The following is a 19,400-nucleotide window of genomic DNA, read 5'->3' as shown; positions in this document are numbered from 1 at the left end:
TATTTGCAAATTATGGTGGAAAATAAATAAGTATTTGGTCAATAACAAAAGTTTATCTCAATACTTTGTTATATACCCTTTGTTGACAATGTCAGAGGTCAAATGTTTTCTGTAAGTCTTCACAAGGTTTTCACACACGGTTGCTGGTATTTTGGCCCATTCCTCCATGCAGATCTCCTCTAGAGCAGTGATACTTTGGGGCTGTTGCTGGGCAACACAGACTTTCAACTCCCTCCAAAGATTTTCTATGGTGTTGAAATCTGGAGACTGGCTAGGCCACTCCAGGACTTTGAAATGCTTCTTACGAAGCCACTCCTTCGTTGCCCGGGCGGTGTGTTTGGGATCATTGTCATGCTGAAAGACCCAGCCACGTTTCATCTTCAATGCCCTTGCTGATGGAAGGAGGTTTTCACTCAAAATCTCACGATACATGGCCCCATTTGTTCTTTCCTTTACACGGATCAGTCGTCCTGGTCCCTTTGCAGAAAAACAGCCCCAAAGCATGATGTTTCCACCCCCATGCTTCACAGTAGGTATGGTGTTCTTTGGATGCAACGCATTCTTTGTCCTCCAAACACGACGAGTTGAGTTTTTACCAAAAAGTTATATTTTGGTTTCATCTGACCATATGACATTCTCCCAATCTTCTTCTGGATCATCCAAATGCTCTCTAGCAAACTTCAGACTGGCCTGGACATGTACTGGCTTAAGCAGGGGGACACGTCTGGCACTGCAGGATTTGAGTCCCTGGCGGCGTAGTGTGTTACTGATGGTAGGCTTTGTTACTTTGGTCCCTGCTCTCTGCAGGTCATTCACTAGGTCCCCCCGTGTAGTTCTGGGATTTTTGCTCACCGTTCTTGTGATCATTTTGACCCCACGGGGTGAGATCTTGCATGGAGCCCCAGATCAAGGGAGATTATCAGTGGTCTTGTATGTCTTCCATTTCCTAATAATTGCTCCCACAGTTGATTTCTTCAAACCAAGCTGCTTACCTATTGCAGATTCAGTCTTCCCAGCCTGGTGCAGGTCTACAATTTTGTTTCTGGTGTCCTTTGACAGCTCTTTGGTCTTGGCCATAGTGGAGTTTGGAGTGTGACTGTTTGAGGTTGTGGACAGGTGTTCAAACAGGTGCCATTAATACAGGTAAAGAGTGGAGGACAGAGGTGCCTCTTAAAAAGAAGTTACAGGTCTGTGAGAGCCAGAAATCTTGCTTGTTTGTAGGTGACCAAATACTTATTTTCCACCATAATTTGCAAATAAATTCATAAAAAATCCTACAATGTGATTTTCTGGATTTTGTCTGTCATAGTTGAAGTGTACCTATGATGAAAATTACAGGCCTCCTCTTTTTAAGTGGGAGAACTTGCACAATTGGTGGCTGATTAAATACTTTTTTGCCCCACTGCATTAGACAGTATAGCTAGAAAAGCATAATCCACTGTGCTCAGCTCCATCATCAAGGAAAAAATCAACAGCTTCTACTCAGAACAGCACCGTTCACCTTATATGCTTTATTGGCTATGGACTGTTCAAGGACACGGCCAAAGTGCTTACTGTTAGCGAAGTGAAGTGACTCGTCAGAAACCTGTCACATTTTGAGTGAAAGATGGAGACATCTTTTCTGTAATTACCCTCTGCTGTTTCTCCACACACACACACACACACACACACACACACACACACACACACACACACCTCATTTGGCACAGTGGGCAGGAATCGTTGTAGTATACTTCAGCAGAATGGTTTTGTCCAACTCATCAGTTGCTTTAAATCTGTAAATGAGAAGCCAGCAAGACATTGCCTTAATGTGCTGTGTGTGTATATGTTAGTGTTTGCAGGCTTGCATATTACTGTGTGTTCATATGAGTGCGTTCGTCTATCTCTCGCTCGTTCTCGCTCTCTCTCGCTCTCCTCTTTCCCTCCTTTCTCTCGCTCTCCTCTCGCTCTCCTCTCTTTCCCTCCTTTCTCTCGCTCTCCTCTCTTTCCCTCCTTTCTCTCGCTCTCCTCTCTTTCCCTCCTTTCTCTCGCTCTCCTCTCTTTCCCTCCTTTCTCTCGCTCTCCTCTCTTTCTCTCCTTTCTCTCGCTCTCCTCTCTTTCTCTCCTTTCTCTCGCTCTCCTCTCTTTCTCTCGCTCTCCTCTTTCTCTCCTCTCTCTCCTCTCTTTCTCTCCTTTATCTCTCTCCTTTATCTCGCTCTCGCGCTCGCTCGCTCTCTCTCTCTCATTTTTCTACTGGTCTGTGTCGCCCTCTGCAGGATCCTCTGGACGTTGCGCGCTCCGTCATCGTCATCCGCTCGCTGGTGCCCGGCGGCGTGGCAGAGTGCCATGGGGGTGTGCTCCCCGGGGACCAGCTGGTGTTTGTCAACGACACCTACCTGGACACGTGCACCCTGCCCCAGGCCGTGGAGGTACTCAAGGCCGCCCCGTCTGGAACCGTCTACTTGGGCATCTGCAAGCCATTAGTGGTACGTACCGCGGTGATGTGTCGGAGACTTGATTTAAGTAGATTTGTTATGGCAGGGATAATGCACATGAAACATTTCACACTTTTTTGTTGTTGACATTTATTTTCACGTTTCCTTTTTGCTTTACTTTTTGTGTTCTTTTAAACTTGTGTTTTAAAAGGTGTTGGTGCTTGATGCCACATATTAGTGACGCTATTGACTTGTGATGGAATTTTACTTTTTTATTTTTGAAGAACCTAGTTATCCAAAAGAAACATCTGTTGCAGGGGCGTGATGACCTGTTTTCAGCTCCGACAGTATATTGAGAGTGTGTAGTCTTATAGGAAATCCTGACCGTGTGTGAATGGTGCCCACCTGTATGTGTGTCTCCTTCAAGATGGAAGGAGCAGAGGAGAGGGGACATGGGGACCTGGCGCTCCGGGGGACAGAGGAACAGAGCACAGGCCGAGAGGAGAGTGTGTCCCTCTTGTTTACACACTCACTCCTGCCTGTTTCCAAGGTACTGTTGTAATAGCACCACGGTAGTATGTTTACATCACAGCACTTTTTTAAAAACATTACGCTCAAAGCTCTAATATCAGGATTATGATCACTACATAACAAACAGAAGGAAGTAACCCTGGCTAAGTACCCCTGGCTTAGGTTTGATAGGCTGCCACTAGTATTGGGTATGCGAAAGAGAACGAGGCCCGGCCCTTCATTGCTCTTCGAAGCTGTTTGTCACACATCAGAAGGCTCTGATAGCAGTGATAAAACGGCCAGGTAGTCTTTTGACACCCGAGGTCACTGCTGACCTGAGTGATGTTGGGTGTGTATTCGGTTGGATCGACACTACCGTTGAAAAGTTTTCAAACACCTACTCGTTCAAGCGTTTTTTTTCTTTTTTTAGTAGTGAAAACATCAACTATGAAATAACACATATGGAATCATGCGTTAAACAAATCAAAATGTTTTAGATTTGAGATTCTTCAAAGTAGCCACCCTTTGCCTCGATGACAGCTTCGCACTCTTTGCATTCTCTCAACCAGCTTCATGAGGTAGTCACCTGGAATGCATTTCAATTAACAGGTGTGCCTTCTTTCCTACTTAATGCATTTGAGCCAATCACTTGTGTTGTGAAAAGGTGGGGGGGTATACAGAAGATGGTCTTTTACCAAATAGGCCTAAGAACGGCTCAAATAAGCAAAGAGAAGCGACAGTCCATTACTTTAAGACATGAAGTCAATACGGATTTCAAGAAGTTTCTTCAAGTGCAGTTGCAAAAACCAAGTGCTATGATGAAACTGGCTCTCATGAGGACCGCCACAGGAAAGGAAGACCCAGATTTACCTCTGCTGTAGAGGATACGTTCATTAGAGTTACCAGCCTCAGAAATTGCAACCCAAATAAATGCTGAGTTCAAGAAGCAGACACATCTCAACATCAACTGTTCAGAGGAGACTGTGTGAATCAGGCCTTCATGGTCAAATTGCTGCTAAGAAACCACTACTATAGGACACCAATAAGAAGAAGAGACTTGCTTGGGCCAAGAAACACGAGCAATGGACATTAGACTGGTGGAAATGTGTCTTTTGGTCTGGAATCCATATTAGAAATGTTTGGTTCCAACCACTGTGTCTTTGTGAGACGCGGTGTGGGTGTACGGATGACTTCCCCATGTGTATTTCTCACAGTAAAGCATGGTGGAGGAGGCGTGACGGTGTGGGTATGCTTTTCATGTGACACTGTCTGTGATTTATTTAGAATTCAAGGCACACTTATCCAGCATGGTTACCACAGCATTCTGTAGCTATTTGACCAAGAAGGAGAGTGATTGAGTGCTGCATCAGATGACCTGGCCTCCACAATCCCCCTACCTCAACCCAATTGAGATGGTTTGGGATGAGTTTGGACCGCAGAGTGAAGGAAAATCAGCCAACAAGTGCTCAGCATATGTGGGAACTCCTTCAAGACTGTTGGAAAAGCATTCCAGGCGAAGCTGGTTGAGTGAATGCCAAGAGTGTGCAAAGCTGTCATCAAGGCAACGGGTGGCTATTTGAAGAATCTCAAATATAAAATATATTTACATTTCTTTCACACTTTTGGATACTACATGATTCCATATGTGTTAGTTCCTAGTTTTGATGTCTTTACTATTATTCTACAATGTAGAAAATGTACAAATAAAGAAAAACCCTTGAATGAGTAGGTGTTCTAAAACTTTTAGTGGTAGTGTAGATCTATGCAGTGGTTGGTCAAACAGGTTGTTCTTGAAGCATCTTTTGTAACCACTTAACACCACCTTCAGCCTTCTATTCCTTAAAGACTTGGCCCAATTCAATCTTTTGCAGTTGAATTGAAATCCCACTGTTGACTTGTATCATAGATATGAAAAACATCACACCCGCATGCTTTCCCTGTTGCTAACATTGTCATTGGATATTGACACAATAGTGTGTGTGTGTGTGTGTGTGTGTGTCCAGGGCTTTGCTGATGGCTCCATCCTCCCGGAGGATCTTGGACAGGAAGAGGGCGAACCCGAGCTGATCCTGGACGGTAGCTTCCCTCGCTACACCTCACCTTTGACCCCTGCCTTGACCCTTAACCCCACCCCCACATTGACCACTAGGAGCCTTAACCCCACCCCCACTCCCACCTTGACGCCCAGCCCAAATGGAGAGGAGAGGGAGATGGCCGTGGATGATGATGAAGAGGAGGATGATGGAGTGGAGGATAGGGAGGGGCAGGTGGTGGACCCCTACCCCAGAAAACCCCCACCTTCGTGGGGAGAGTGGGCGAGAGACAACGGAGGCCCTCTCCTGCCGGCCTCTGTCCACTCTGGAGCTCAGGAAAAGGTGAGTGCGCCACTGTTGTGCGCTGGCAAGTCAGGCGAGAGTTGCCTGGCTTCCACCTCTAGATCTATGCCAACAAGGTACTGCTGTAACACACCTGACTCCACTCATCTCATGCAGTCTTCAAGACCACTGTTACTGTTGAATCAGTATTATATTCCAAAGTAAAATGCTTCACATCACAGTGCGTCCCGTTTATTATTTAGGTAAGTGTCTGGGGACAGGATAATATAATTTAGTCTTACCCTCCTAACAGGTGGAGGAGATGTCCAATCCAGACCTGCAGCCCAGAGCCCTTCTTGACCAGCTCTCTCTGGGTCAGTCTGTGGACTCCTGGGTGGAGACGGGTGGGGACAGTGAGGCAGACTCAGACTCCAGGAACGGAGGATCAGAACTCACCCTGACTGACACGGACACCGAGTCAGTACCTCTCTCTCTCTCACTCACTCACGTTCCGACACGTATTTACCCACAACAATTGATTTCTACAAAAATGTGGGTGTGAAGTTGAACCAATACTGCGGGTGTTTCCAAAAATACCAGAACTAATATAATTTCATAATAATAATAATATGAGCCAATTAGACACTTTTCAGTAAACTGCCTTGAGTGTTCAGTGACGCCATATCTCGTCTTGAGTGGGTTGTGTAAGATTTACATGCAATTTACATGTATCTTTGAGGTAATGGATTTGTTTCCTTTCTTTTCATCTACTGATAAATTGGTCTGCAGATCCTGGCTCTTTAGTGGGCTTAGCACCCCCTCTGCTGGTGAACGGGTATGGCAGGCAATGACCCCAGTGATACTGCCTTATACATTTAAAAAAAAAATAACTAGGCAAGGCGGTTAAGAACAAAACTCTCCTCTAAACCGGATGACGCTGGGCCAATTGTGCGCCGCCCTGTGGGACACAGCCCGGGATCAAACCAGGGTCTGTAGTGACTCCTCTAGCACTGAGATGCAGTGCCTTAGACCGCAGTGCCACTCTGGAGGACAGTCATGATTCAATCATGCATGCATCTGAGCCATGATCAAGATAAGAATACAGAATATCCTGAATGCAGAATAGGAGATGGTTTCCTACACCAGATTTAAAAAAAAATGTGTGTGTAGCCGATGTGAAATGGCTAGGTAGTTTAGCGATGCACGCATGCACGCTTGTACTGGTCAATCTATGCCGTCACCTTCTCCGAGACCTTGAATTAGTTGTTTCACTTGCTTTTGTGAAGTGACTGGTAACAATGCTTTGTTGGTGCTGGTTGCCAATGTGTTCAGAAGGTCCCTGGTTCCAGCCCGGAGTGGGTCTAGGAGTGGGACCATGGCTAACTTATTTTTCTATTTTTCGGGTCCCTCTTTGGGGGACAAAAATAAACGTTGATTTTACAGCTTTTTCTTTTGTTACATGTACATTCTAGACACATTTTTTATGTACATGGACTTTTTTAAATTTATTGGTATACATTTTGCATAGCAAGAATAAAGTCATTTGATAAACAGTGCCTTCGGGAAGTATTCAGACCCCTTGACTTTTTCCACATTTTCTTACATTACAGCCTTATTCTAAAATGGATTAAATATAAACATTTTCTCAGCAATCTACACACAATACCCCACAATGAAAAAGTAAAAAAAAGGGGGTTTGAATTTTTTCCTAATGTATTAAAAACAAAAAACATACCTTATTTCCATAAGTATTCAGACCCTTTGCTGTGAGACTCGAAATTGGGCTCAGGGGCATCTTGTTTCCATTGATCATCCTTGAGATGTTTCTACAACTTGGAGTCCACCTGTGGTAAATTCAATTGATTGGACATGATTTGGAGAGGTGCACACCTGTCTATATAAGGTCCCACAGTTGACAGTGCATGTCAGAGCAAAAACCAAGCCTTGAGGCTGAAGGAATTGTCCGTAGAGCTCCAAGACAGGATTGTGTCAAGGCACAGATCTGGGGAAGGGTACCAAAACATTTTTTTCAACATTGAAAGTCCCCAAGAACGTAGTGGCCTCCATCATTCTTCAATCAAAGAAGTTTGGAACCTCTATAGCTCTTCCTAGAGCTGGCCACCTGGCCAAACTGAGCAATCGGGGAAGAAGAGCATTGGTCAGGGAGGTGACCAAGAACCAGATGGTTACTCTGACAGCGCTCCAGAGTTCCTCTGTGGAGATGGGAGAACCTTCCAGAAGGACAGCCATCTCTGCAGGACTCGAGCAATCAGGCCTTTATGGTAGTGGTCAGACAGAGGACACTCCTCAGTAAAAGGCTCATGACAACCTGCTTAGTTTGCCAAAATCAAATTTTATTAGTCACATATACATATTTAGCAGATGTTATTGCGGATGTAGTGTGATGCTTGTTTTCCTAGCTCCAGCAGTGCAGTAGTAGGAAGGTTCACCTTCCAACAGGACAACGACCCTAAGCACACACCCAAGACAACACAGGAGTGGCTTTGGGACAAGTCTCTGTATGTCCTTGAGTGGCCCTTCCAGAGCCCGGACGTGAACCCGATCGAATATCTCTGGAGAGACCTGAAAATAGCTGTGCAGTGACGCTCTCCATCCAACCTGACAGCGCTTGAGAGGCTCTGCAGAGAAGAATGGGAGAAACTCCCCAAATACAGGTGTGCCAAGCTTGTAGCATCATACCCAAGAAGACTTGAGGCTGTAATCGCTGCCAAAGGTGCTTCAACAAAGTACTGATTAAAGAATCTGAATACTTATGTAAATATCATATTTCCATTTATTTATTTTTTATACATTTGCAAACATTTCCAAAAACCTGTTTTTGCTTTGCCATTATGGGGTGTTGTGTGTAGATAGCGGGAAAAAGTTGTAACGTAAAAAAATATGCAACCGGTCAAGGCGTCTGAATACCTTCTGAATGCACCGTATCTGTTCCATAATACAGTATATGCACTGCTAAACATTCTATATCTGCAACTGACTCTATGTAAACCTCCAATTGTCTTCTGATATCCCTCCCGCGAAAGCATTCCCCATCCCAAAAGACTGTTGTCCCAGACGAAACACAAAACAAATGGTAAAGCAAAAAAAAAAACATAGATATAGAGGAATAAATTAGATAGTACTGAGGACAATAAGACGGGGAAAATAAACAGATGCCCATAAACCCGGTGGCTAACAGTTACATGTGTGCTCCTTTGCATTCAGCTGTACAGCCCTTACAAATCAGACACACATTCTTCTGAACCTTTACTTATGAATTCAAGAACAACCTGTTTGACCAACCACTGCATAGATCTACACTACCACTAAAAGTTTTAGAACACCTACTCATTCAAGGGTTTTTCTTTATTTGTACATTTTCTACATTGTAGAATAATAGTAAAGACATCAAAACTAGGAACTAACACATATGGAATCATGTAGTATCCAAAAGTGTGAAAGAAATGTAAATATATTTTATATTTGAGATTCTTCAAATAGCCACCCGTTGCCTTGATGACAGTAGTCGAGCTTTGGCCCGACACGTCACAAGAGGTTTCTAACACTACATAAAAACCAGAATACATTTGTGGTTTGATCTCCGCAAAGCGTTCGCAACCACAAAGCCCTTTCAAATCCCTCTCAGCCTAATTTCACAGTGCTGGATCAAGTACGAAGCCGATATCGCGGTCTTGAGCAGTTCCTTTTTTCATTTCTCTCCTCGTCCGATTTCTATTAAACCAAAAAGAGCCCAAAGGAAGTTTGACTTCTCCTCACGCCCCTAACAGCCTCATTCATACACAGACGTGTTTTTGACTGCATCTCTTGCCGGGTGAGATGAATATCGAATTCATTAATCAGCATTTATCAGCCGATACAATATGTATTGCGATTCTCACAATTCCTATATGCATTTCGATTCGATACTGCGATTTGATGTTAAAAGCATATTGCTCAGTATATCTGCTGCAGAAAGACAAGAGCGCATGAGAAAAATAGTTTTGAACTATTTCTAAAGATTGAGGCCAGTGCTACCTGACTTCCTTCATACTGGATGCAGAGACATAAAAATATATGATATGCACGGGTTCACCTGTCTCTAGGGAAGTAGACAACGGGCTTAAATGACAACATTCCAAAGTATCCCTTCTGAAGTGAAAACTCTCTCGCAGCATAATTCCAGTACCGTGGAATTGCCCATATCCTAATGCGTTACATACGGTATCTTACTCATATGCACACCTACAACTTCAAAACGTAAAAGAACAATGTATTGCGTAAAACTACACATTTCTGGGACAATATAATGATTGATTGATCGACCTAATGGTTGATTTGGTCTCCTGTAGCTCGGTGCGTTTGGTTGACACGGAGAGGAGGAAGAGGGGCCAGGGTGGAGGAGGACGACACAGGTAGGAGAACACAGCACATCTGTAGAGCCAGATTCAATTCCATTCATTCAAATTCAACATCATTTTTTTCTTAACCTTTATTGTATGTAATGTATGCCGTTCGAGGTTAAGAGACCTTGCAGTGGTCAGCGGGAAGCAGGCGGCGTGCAGATACAGGAAAATAGAACATACGGGGACAACAGAGTTAGTGGTCAACAACATTTTGCGTGTTTTGCTCTTAGTGATCTACCTGAGAGGGAGGAAGGAGAGGGAGAGGAAACCCCTGCGTTCAGCCACTGGGGACCCCCACGCAGGTGAGTGTCTCTGCTGTGTTACAGACTACGTCTTTTCAATGAGAACCTGGGCAGATGCTCTTTAGCAGAGGCGTAACGGTTCACTTAAAATGGGTAGTTTTGGATCATGGGTGCGCCTGATTTTGGACGAGCTGAATTCGAAACCGTGCTGTATTCACCAATATTGTCAGACCTGTGTCGATCTCCCATCAGCAATGTAGAATGAACTGTGACTGGACGAAATCCTGCGTCTGTGTCATTATTATGGATTATAAAATGCCGCTAGTTTGGGGTTTCTGCCTACATTATCTTGGAAACCCACAACTAAAATATCCTGTAATTGCGTCAGATGCTTAAGTTCACAGGGGAGACGCGTTAGAAAAGATACTAAAACGAGGAGTAGAAGCAGGAAGCTTCCCCTCTTTGCAAGTCCCGCACAAGCCTATGGGCCAAATGATATAGCATGTGAGGCTGGCCAATATCATGAATATAGTCTTAGGTAAATTAGGTGATGAACGACATGCTGTTTACCTGCGACTATATTTAAGATATAGCATTGTCTGTTATGCCTTATTTCTTGGGGTAGACGATGATCAATTCAAATCAGAAGCACATATAGGTAATTATCAATAAAACCTCACAATACGCTGCAGAGCATTTGATTTGGCTGCTGGGGGACGAGCTTCTCTTAAACTACTGACAACTACGTGCCGTTTTCAAAGGATTGTCAGATTTTTTTATTCCATGCAAAACAATTGTGACCATTTTTAGGTCTATCACAGTTATACAGCATGTAACTATGTTTTTCATGATCAGTAAACATCAATTGGTCATTTATTTTCAGATACGTGATGGTAGCCTATCCATTTGGCATATGGCATGTAGCTAGCCAGCTAAGCAAACAGCATGTCATTTAGCTTTTGATAAGAACTTGATCGGCAAGTCCTCGTCCTGGTGAAGTTTTCAGTCGGAATACTGTCATCACCACTAATATACTGTTGGTCCCATGTTTCATGAGATCAAATAAAAGATCCCAGAAATGTTCCATTTGCACAAAATGCTTATTTCTCTCAAATTGTGTGCACAAATTTGTTTGTAGCCCTGTTAGTGAGCATTTCTCCTTTGCCAAGATAATCCATTCACCTGACAGGTGTGGCATATCAAGAAGCTGATTTAAGCAGCATGATACTTACACAGGTGCACCTTGTGCTGGGGACAATAAAAGGCCACTCTCAAATGTGCAGTTTTGTCACATAACACAATTCCACAGATGTCTCAAGTTGAGGGAGCATGGAATTGGCATGCTGACTGCAGGAATGTTCACCAGAGCTGTAGCCAGAGAATTGAATGTTCATTTCTCTACCAACGTACTATTAGAGAATTTGGCACTATGTCAAACTGGCGTCGCAACCGCAGACCACGTGTAACCACGCCAGCCCAGGACCTCCACATCCTGCTTCTTCACATGTACGATTATCTGAGACTAGCCACCCGGACAGCTGATGATACTGTGTGTAAAAAAATAATAATTTAAAAGCCCATTTGTGGGGAAAAACTAATTCTGATTGACTGGGCCTTGCTCTCCAATTGACTGATTTTCTTATATGAACTGTAAAGCCATCTAGTTTATTATCTCCTGAAAGTTAGTTTGTTAACTAGCCATATTGAAGTGATCTGTTATTAGCGAGCTACCCAATTTGACATAGTCCAAGCAATCGTGATGAAACACTCTCTTTAAAAACAATATTGAAAAGGGAATAACGTTAACGAATAACGTTAAGGTCTAGTACTAGGATTGGACAACTGTATAAAGTTTCTACCGGTAGCTGGCAAAGTAAACATTGTCAACTAACAGTACATCGGCAAATGCGTCCTAATGTTGCTTGACAGGCAGAGCCCACAAAGTATGGGAAATTAGCCTAAACCGCTCCAACTTGTCAGGTATAGTTAACTTTTATTTTATATCACTCAAATATCCAATTTAATGGGGGCCAATATTTGAGCAGTATGGTCAGACTACTTGTATACCACTCTACAGGTAAATCAGCAATTGGCCACCAGGTGTCACAAAAGCAAATAAACGGATGTTCCACACAAATAATGTCTAAAACCGTTTCCAAAATGTCTACACACAATAAGCATTTTCCATACAATTTATAATTCAACCATAAATCATGAAAACTAAGTGTTGGTACATTTTGCTCTTCTTATATACATAATAGGGTAACACTTTACATGACCCTGTGTCATAACATGTGATTTCAGTCATAACCATGTCATATGTCGTAACAGGTCATATAACCCTGTTATAACATGGTCATGACACCATCATGATCCATATATTTAGACTATCCTGTCACACACTGCCATATTTTATGGCTGGTTATGACCCCTCCATAAGTGTCAACCCATATTTGTTCAAGTTCAATTTCTTTCCCCAGACAAGAAGTTTCCTTTCTTTTCTCAATTCCTTTTGTTGTGGTAATGAATTCTTTAGTCATGTTTTTTTTTTTTTATCCTATTTTAAACCACTTGAAGAAAATACGCTGTACGACACTGTCATGACGCGTTATGACCATCCTGTGTCACTTTACTTGGACTAAGAAAGTACAGTTGATGACTGTCAAGAAGCATTATGAACATCATATTCATATGAGGCACATAGGCCTATCACGTACACGCCCTCATGTCAGTCATCAGTCCTGCTCCTGAAATCTGCTCCTGCATTCATCCCAGTCATCATGTCTGACATCAATCTGTGCGCAATGATAATTTAGGTCAATTACATGTTTTAAATGTATTTAACATGAACATACTGTTGACAAGTAGGCTACGGTGTAATGGAATGTTTTGCCTTGTGTGGTTTTGACACTCTTGTGTAGGTGTCATAACCAGCTATAAAATGACACAAAATGTCACAACAGGTCTAAATATAATGGTCATGACCCCCATATTATGACAGGTTGTCAGCTGTTATGGCGTGCTTACGACCCCCATATGACAGGTTGTCAGCTGTTATGACGTGATTATGATGCCAGACGTGAAGTAAAAGCATTACCCAAATGGCTCTAAACGTGATATGAGCTGACCCCCCCCCCCCCTTGTTGTTTTGGATTGGGTTAACTGCCCTGGTCGTTGAGTCTTCTGATAAGAATCTACCAGACAGTGGGCTAGCGACTCATCAAAATGGAAGAACACTGAAGATCTATTCGAATCCTCAGTTCATAAAGGAGGTAGCTTGACTGGTGACGCTATCTATTTAGACTGGCGCTCACACGCAAACAACTCTGCAAACAAATGTTACAGCTTACTTATTGAAGCTAGTATGTGATTTATATCACAGTTAAAGGAGAAGTCAAGCTCAAGGTCTCTAGTAGGGTACCTCTCTGTGTGTGTGTGTGTGTGTACCGTGCACGCCTCTTCCATGGAGAATTCTTGCCATTTGACTCGAACCTATTAAATGGCCTTTTCTTGTTAGTTTTTTGTACAAAATGAATGTAGGCAAGGTTCCCCGAGTGATCGAGATCACAGGCTTGGTGTGTTTGTGTGCATACGCTTGTATTTGTGTGTGCTTGCCCTCGATTGTTTGTGTACTTACTGTGCCCACGTGCTTCAAGGGTGGAGGTGTGGCAGGAGGAGGGCGAGTCCCTTGGTATAAGCATTGTGGGCGGGCACAGCGTCATCAAGAGACTGAAGAATGGAGAGGAACTCAAGGGCATCTTCATCAAACAGGTGACGCCGTTCTCCCCACCTTTCTCTCCCACCCTCCCTCCCCCGTTTTTTAAGCCTAAAGCTAGTCAGTGATTTGTGAAGCTGTGTAACAAAATAATAATGGGAACCCTCTTTGTGTTTAAAATAAATAAATAAATATGTAATCCCAGAATGTAGCTTTACGTCTGTGTACTGATGCAGATATTTATTTTGAACTTGTCTCCTTGTATGTTTTGGAGAAAACCATTTATGAATGAATTAAATGAACAGGTACTGCCGGAGAGCCCAGCGGGACGCACTTGCGTGCTGAAGACCGGAGACAAGATATTGCAGGTGAGGAGGGGAGAACACTATGACAACGCTAAAGCAGTGACACTGCAATGATATAGGGAAGCTAATTCAACACTGTAGCAACGGTAGTGGAACACCACTTACGACGCCACGTCAATGCTACAGAAATGTAAATGAGGTGTCACAGCGGTTCCAGACAGGTTGGTGTGACCTCTGTTTGTATCCTCTCGCTCTCTCCCTCTGTCGTGGTCTCTCTCTTTCTCTCTGTCGTGGTTTCTCTCTCTCTCTGTCGTGGTTTCTCTCTCTCTCTGTCGTGGTTTCTCTCTCTCGTGGTTTTTGCTCTCTGTCGTGGTCTCGCTCTCTGTCGTGGTCTCGCTCGCTCTCTGTCGTGGTTTTGCGCTCTGTCGTGTTTTTCTCTCTTGCCCATTTATTTTATTTTTCAATACCCTTCCACTTTCCATCTATTTCCTCTCTCCCCTCTTTATCTCATGCTTTCCCTTTTTTATTTCTATGTTATCTGTCCTTCCCTTTCCCTCTCTCCTCCTTCTCCCCCTCTGTGTGTGTGTGTGTGCGTGCATGTGTCAGGTATCAGGTGTGGACCTCCAGAATGCCAGCCATGAGGATGCGGTCCAGGCCATCAAGGCAGCTCCCAGTCCCGTGGTCTTCATCGTCCAGAGCCTCACTGCCACGCCGCGGGTAAACACACCACACACACACACACACACACACACACACACACACACACACACACACACACACACACACACACACACACACACACGTGTGTCTGTGTGCACCCACATAGGTACGCACGCACACACAGGAGCACAACCCGAATATATATATATATACTTTATGTCCCTCTGATGCTCAAGTGGTTGTCTTTTGGAAAGTCAGTTACCCATGCCCCCTTCTTTGCCTTAGAGAATTGGTTTGGTGGCGCTCACCAAGTTTCCTCTACCTCTCTTGTAGGTTATACTTTCTGGCAGAATGTCTGGTAGTTGGTTTGTTATTTCGGGCTGGTGCTTGGTGTCTGTTATCTAAGCATGAATGGAGTTTGACTCTCTTTCTTTGTGCCTGTGTGTGTGTGTGCGTGTTTGTGTGTGTGTGCGCGTGCACCTATGTCTGCATGTCTTTCTCTTTCCAGCCTGTCTCGCTAACCGCGCCCAGTTACAACAAACACAAGGCAAAGAGGAGAGTCATGCCGGTAAGCAGCCCCCACTTTCTGACAGTTTTTCTGGTGGTGGAAATGTGGCGGGCTTGGTTATAACTTCTGAAGTAGGTTTATAACACATTTCCATTTAAGTTGTCTGTCCCTTTATGTTACCAGGACATAGAAACCCTGAACTCTGTCGTTTGTGTGTGTGTGTGTGAGACCCATTTCTGGAATTACAATTATTATTTTTTACTGTTGATGTCTTTGCTTTAGCAACAGTGGCCTTGTCATTCATGCTAATAAAGTTTGAGTTCGAGAGGAGGAGGAGGAGGAGGAGGAGGAGGAGGAGGAGGAGAGTTTCGACACTGCGACCCAGCTTCAGGAAATGCCTGATCTCAATCGAGAGCCAATCAAGTCTCATCACTCTATAAGTGCCAGAGTGAGACGAGCTTGATTACGACACTGTCAGCCGGCAATGAATTGAAACCTTAATCATTTGGCATTAACAGACCCAGCTTTGATTTCTATTAGCGTCACGTCCGCCTCTGGAGGACGAAGGACTGTTAAACACAACGAGGAAGGCGTTTTAATTATATCCAGATACTCTGATTACGTTCTTTACTCCTGTGTCCCAAGTCCAACTGTGGACTACCGTGTGTATCTCCCTCTGGATAATGTGGGAGGAGGGAAGCGTATGAGACGGATGGGGACCGACGCTGCCAGTGAGCGTTGTTAGGGAATTGACCCCATTTTAGAGGTCTGAGAATGTAGACGAGGAGCACTTTAACATTTCAACACATCTACTGCACAGTTACATTTCCCAAACACTTTATTGCGATAGGGAGATGCTTGAGTGCTGTCGGGCAGATTTCATCCTCCTTCCCTTTTCCTGGAGGCGCAGGCCCTCTCTCTTCTTTATTTATTTTTTTCTTCTCTAATGCTGCTCTTTGACATTTCCAAGGACAGGGTCACCTTTCATCTTGGATGAACACTTCCTCAAGCAGAGAGGTAGACATTCAAGTCACCTGTACGGTTCCTTCCGATTCGGTGCAGATTAATGGTAGGAGGTGAGGAAGAAAGCTACTTTAGACTCTGTCGGGGATGGATCCCTTTGGTCCTGACAGCCGTAACACCGGTTCTATGAACTAAGTTGTGCAGTTAGTTGGCTACTTTAAAAAATAAACGAAATCCACAGCAGGCAGCTTTTTAATTGGGTAGGGGGCTGGTTCTGGCCCGCGGGGCAGTAGTTGTCCCGTGTCTACCCTAGCCCCACACCTGTGATTCATATCTTTGGTGTTTCTGAGAAGCATGGTGTCTTCTTTTTCCCTAATCTGCAGAACGCAGCAGTAGGAGGCGCCCCTCCCCCGATGAGACTCCCCCCGCCCTACCGGCCCCCCAGTCAGCTGACAGAGGAGCAGGACGAGGAGCTGGAAGAGGCCAAAGGTCAGTCTTTGATCTCTACACCAATCGTCAACTGTGTTGCCTCTCTGACCAGTTGTCAGCTGTGTTCTTGGGTACGTCCAATGAAAACTTTGCCTTGGTGTGTATATAAGCCTTAAAGGGATAGTTCACCTAAACTACAGCATTACTTGAATATTTATTGGATCTTGGAAAGTCATTTGAGCATTTAGTTAAACTATCCTTTTAAGTGAAAGTCAATCAACTGTCCCTGTCTGGCTCTGAGCTCCACTCCATTGCCCTGGTCCCTTCAGACTTCAGACCCTCCATTAGGGGTGTTGACTGGAGTTCAGCTAGCCTTGATTCCCACAAAGTACACAATGGTGAAACACAGCATTATAGTTGGATTCCAGGCTAGAGTTCCAGCACCCATACAATGCCGAAGTGCTTTAAGCCCCCTGTGTAAATTCACTACACAAACCCAATCTATACTTACAATGTGTTCCCTATTCACCACCTCCACCGATTTCCCGACAATCAACAAAGTCAGTGAAGCTGCAACTCGTAGGGAATGGAGGTGAGCTCATTGCTGTGTTTTCGTTCCAACGCTTCACCTCCCCTAGGCTATTATAGTGGGTGGCTTACGCCTGTCTGTCCAGTGTGCCCCGAAGGGTTGCCTCTTTCAACTGCTCCTCCACATGGGAGAGCGGACGCACAAATACCACACACACACACAGGTTATGACAGCTTTTCCTTCTGACAACTTGTGGTGCGAGATGAGGTAAACGTTGGAGTCGTCTCCACCGCAATCAACGCTACATTAATTCAGTAGATGTCACAGTGATGGTCGAAATGGAATTGTTAGGAATGACTGGTACATTAAGACTTTCTTGAATTATATATTTTTTTGCCAGACACACACACACACCGTTTGTCCGCATGTAATGGGGGAATTTGCAGTTGCCTCTGCTACCATCATTGCTGCTTTAGTTCTGTAAATGTTAGCTCAAGCTTTTAAAAGGCATTGTAAAGACAGGTACAACGATGGAGTGGTGTGTGTGGGACTATGGACATTGGCAAACACTGATCCTAGATCAAGACCATGGGCGGTAAATGGAATGCGCTGGGGGCGAATGTCACGGCATACTGATTCCAGACCTGGGTTCAAATACTATTCGAAAATGTTGAAATACTTTGATCATTCGCTCGAATCTGCCTTAATCCAGGAGTTTGCCGTTTTGTGACTATGCTGTTGGCCCGTTAAGCCAGGTAAGGTCCATTCGAGCACAGATAAAGCCATTTGAAATTATTTTGAATAGTGTTTGAACCCCGGTGTCATGTGGAAATGACTCACTGGAAATCCTCAACAAAGACGAGAGCCTGTTTGGCAACTTTTATACTACTGTACGTGGAGTGGTTCTGAATGAATGCTGTGACGTAATCCCAAGAAATACACAGAAACGTGTCCGTATAGGCTACGGGGCAGCACTCAACATCTAGTGTAGTCAAATCTAGGCCTAGAGGTACTCAATAGCTTGGCCAGAAAGTTTTGCTACTGTATGCCAGAATGAATATGACCATGTCCATGTGTATTGAATATGACCCATGTGTATTCATTAGAGCGCACAGTAGCATAACTTTTGCACATTGGTTTTCTTTCTTATTGGACATGGAAGTCTCCCCTGGTGTCCCAGGTCTCAATCCCTGATAGAAGGGCTCATGTCAAAAGTAGTACATTATGTAGGGAATAATTTGACATTTGGGACATTCATTTGTTTTTTATGTTGATCTAATAAAGATTTTATGAATTTGTCACGAATGTGGTCAGCTGTAATCATGCAATAATCACTAGGACACAACATACATTAGCATAATGCCTGTTGTTCTATGCATGAATTTGTTTGGCCGGCTAGATAATTGCTATCAGGGACAGGCACTTCAAATAGGCATATACATCTTTTTAAAAGTCCTCTGTATAGCTCCAAAATCGTTGTAAAATTTCATTGAATTCTACAAAGTGGGCGAGACCCAAGAACCACACAGTCCATTCTCCCTTGTGATGTACGTCCTTGAGTTATAGGTTCTGGGATGCCAAAGTATTTTGGACTGAACTAGTGTGTGTGTGTGTGTGTGTGCGCACTCTGAATCAATGTGTGCAGCGTTACAGTAAATGAATGCCACCATCTGGACCACGGTTCTGGTTGGAAAGAACACTGCGGGGAAGACGATTCACTAGTGGCCAGGCAATGGAGGAGGGAGTGAGAAATTTGTGTTGCAGCCAGAGCTGGCATTTATCCCAGCCTGGCAACATGTCTTCTAGCCGGATGAATAATTGAGGAGGCAGCCAGTGCAGTTTGGGTCCTGGATGCTGTTTGACTGAAACATATCAGACAATATACTGCGGATATGATGCAAAAATATTTGTTTACTGTTCTATTAATGTTGGTAACCAGTTTATAATAGCAATAACCCTTAGGGGTTTGTGGTATATGGCCAATATATCCCCAGCTAAGGGCTGCGTCCAGGCACTCTGCGTTGCGTCGTACAAAAGAACAACCCTTAGCTATGGCCATATACCACACCCCTTCTGGCCTTATTGCTTAAATATACCACACCCCCTCGGGCCTTATTGCTTAAATATACCACACCCCCTCGGGCCTTATTGCTTAACCTCACTAGGGTACGTGGGACGCTAGCGTCCCACCTGGCCAACATCCAGTGAAATTGCAGAGCGCCAAATTCAAAAACAGAAATACTCATTATAAAAATTAATAAAACATACATGTGTTATAAATAATAATAATAATCTCCTTGTTAATCTAGCCACGGTGTCAGATTTCAAAAAGGCTTTACGGCGAAAGCATACCATGCGATTATCTGAGAACAGCGTCCAGCAGACAAATAATTTCAAACAGTAACCA

The 19,400-nt window shown here is 44.0% G+C and overlaps 1 protein-coding gene across 8 annotated transcripts in view; it reads left to right on the top strand.

Moving 5' to 3' along the window:
- Positions 1 to 19,400, top strand: part of LOC110522973 (PATJ crumbs cell polarity complex component) — a 219,522-nt gene that overhangs the window by 57,297 nt on the left and 142,825 nt on the right. For 7 of the 8 annotated variants that reach the window (XM_036977876.1, XM_036977874.1, XM_036977877.1 and 4 more), the window contains 11 exons: positions 2,256 to 2,465; positions 2,842 to 2,964; positions 4,928 to 5,299; positions 5,553 to 5,716; positions 9,589 to 9,651; positions 9,873 to 9,944; positions 13,541 to 13,655; positions 13,905 to 13,967; positions 14,511 to 14,621; positions 15,073 to 15,132; positions 16,419 to 16,524. In XM_036977876.1, coding sequence (XP_036833771.1) covers positions 2,256 to 2,465; positions 2,842 to 2,964; positions 4,928 to 5,299; positions 5,553 to 5,716; positions 9,589 to 9,651; positions 9,873 to 9,944; positions 13,541 to 13,655; positions 13,905 to 13,967; positions 14,511 to 14,621; positions 15,073 to 15,132; positions 16,419 to 16,524 — 1,459 coding nt within the window. The remainder of the gene's footprint in view (positions 1 to 2,255; positions 2,466 to 2,841; positions 2,965 to 4,927; positions 5,300 to 5,552; positions 5,717 to 9,588; positions 9,652 to 9,872; positions 9,945 to 13,540; positions 13,656 to 13,904; positions 13,968 to 14,510; positions 14,622 to 15,072; positions 15,133 to 16,418; positions 16,525 to 19,400) is intronic. The other variant, XM_036977875.1, reaches the window with a different exon arrangement.

Source organism: Oncorhynchus mykiss, chromosome 5 (assembly GCF_013265735.2).
Source record: "Oncorhynchus mykiss isolate Arlee chromosome 5, USDA_OmykA_1.1, whole genome shotgun sequence".
In the NCBI taxonomy this organism is placed as follows: Eukaryota; Metazoa; Chordata; class Actinopteri; order Salmoniformes; family Salmonidae; genus Oncorhynchus; species Oncorhynchus mykiss.
Note: the sequence above shows the minus strand (reverse complement) of the source record. Positions and strands in the feature narration are given on the sequence as shown.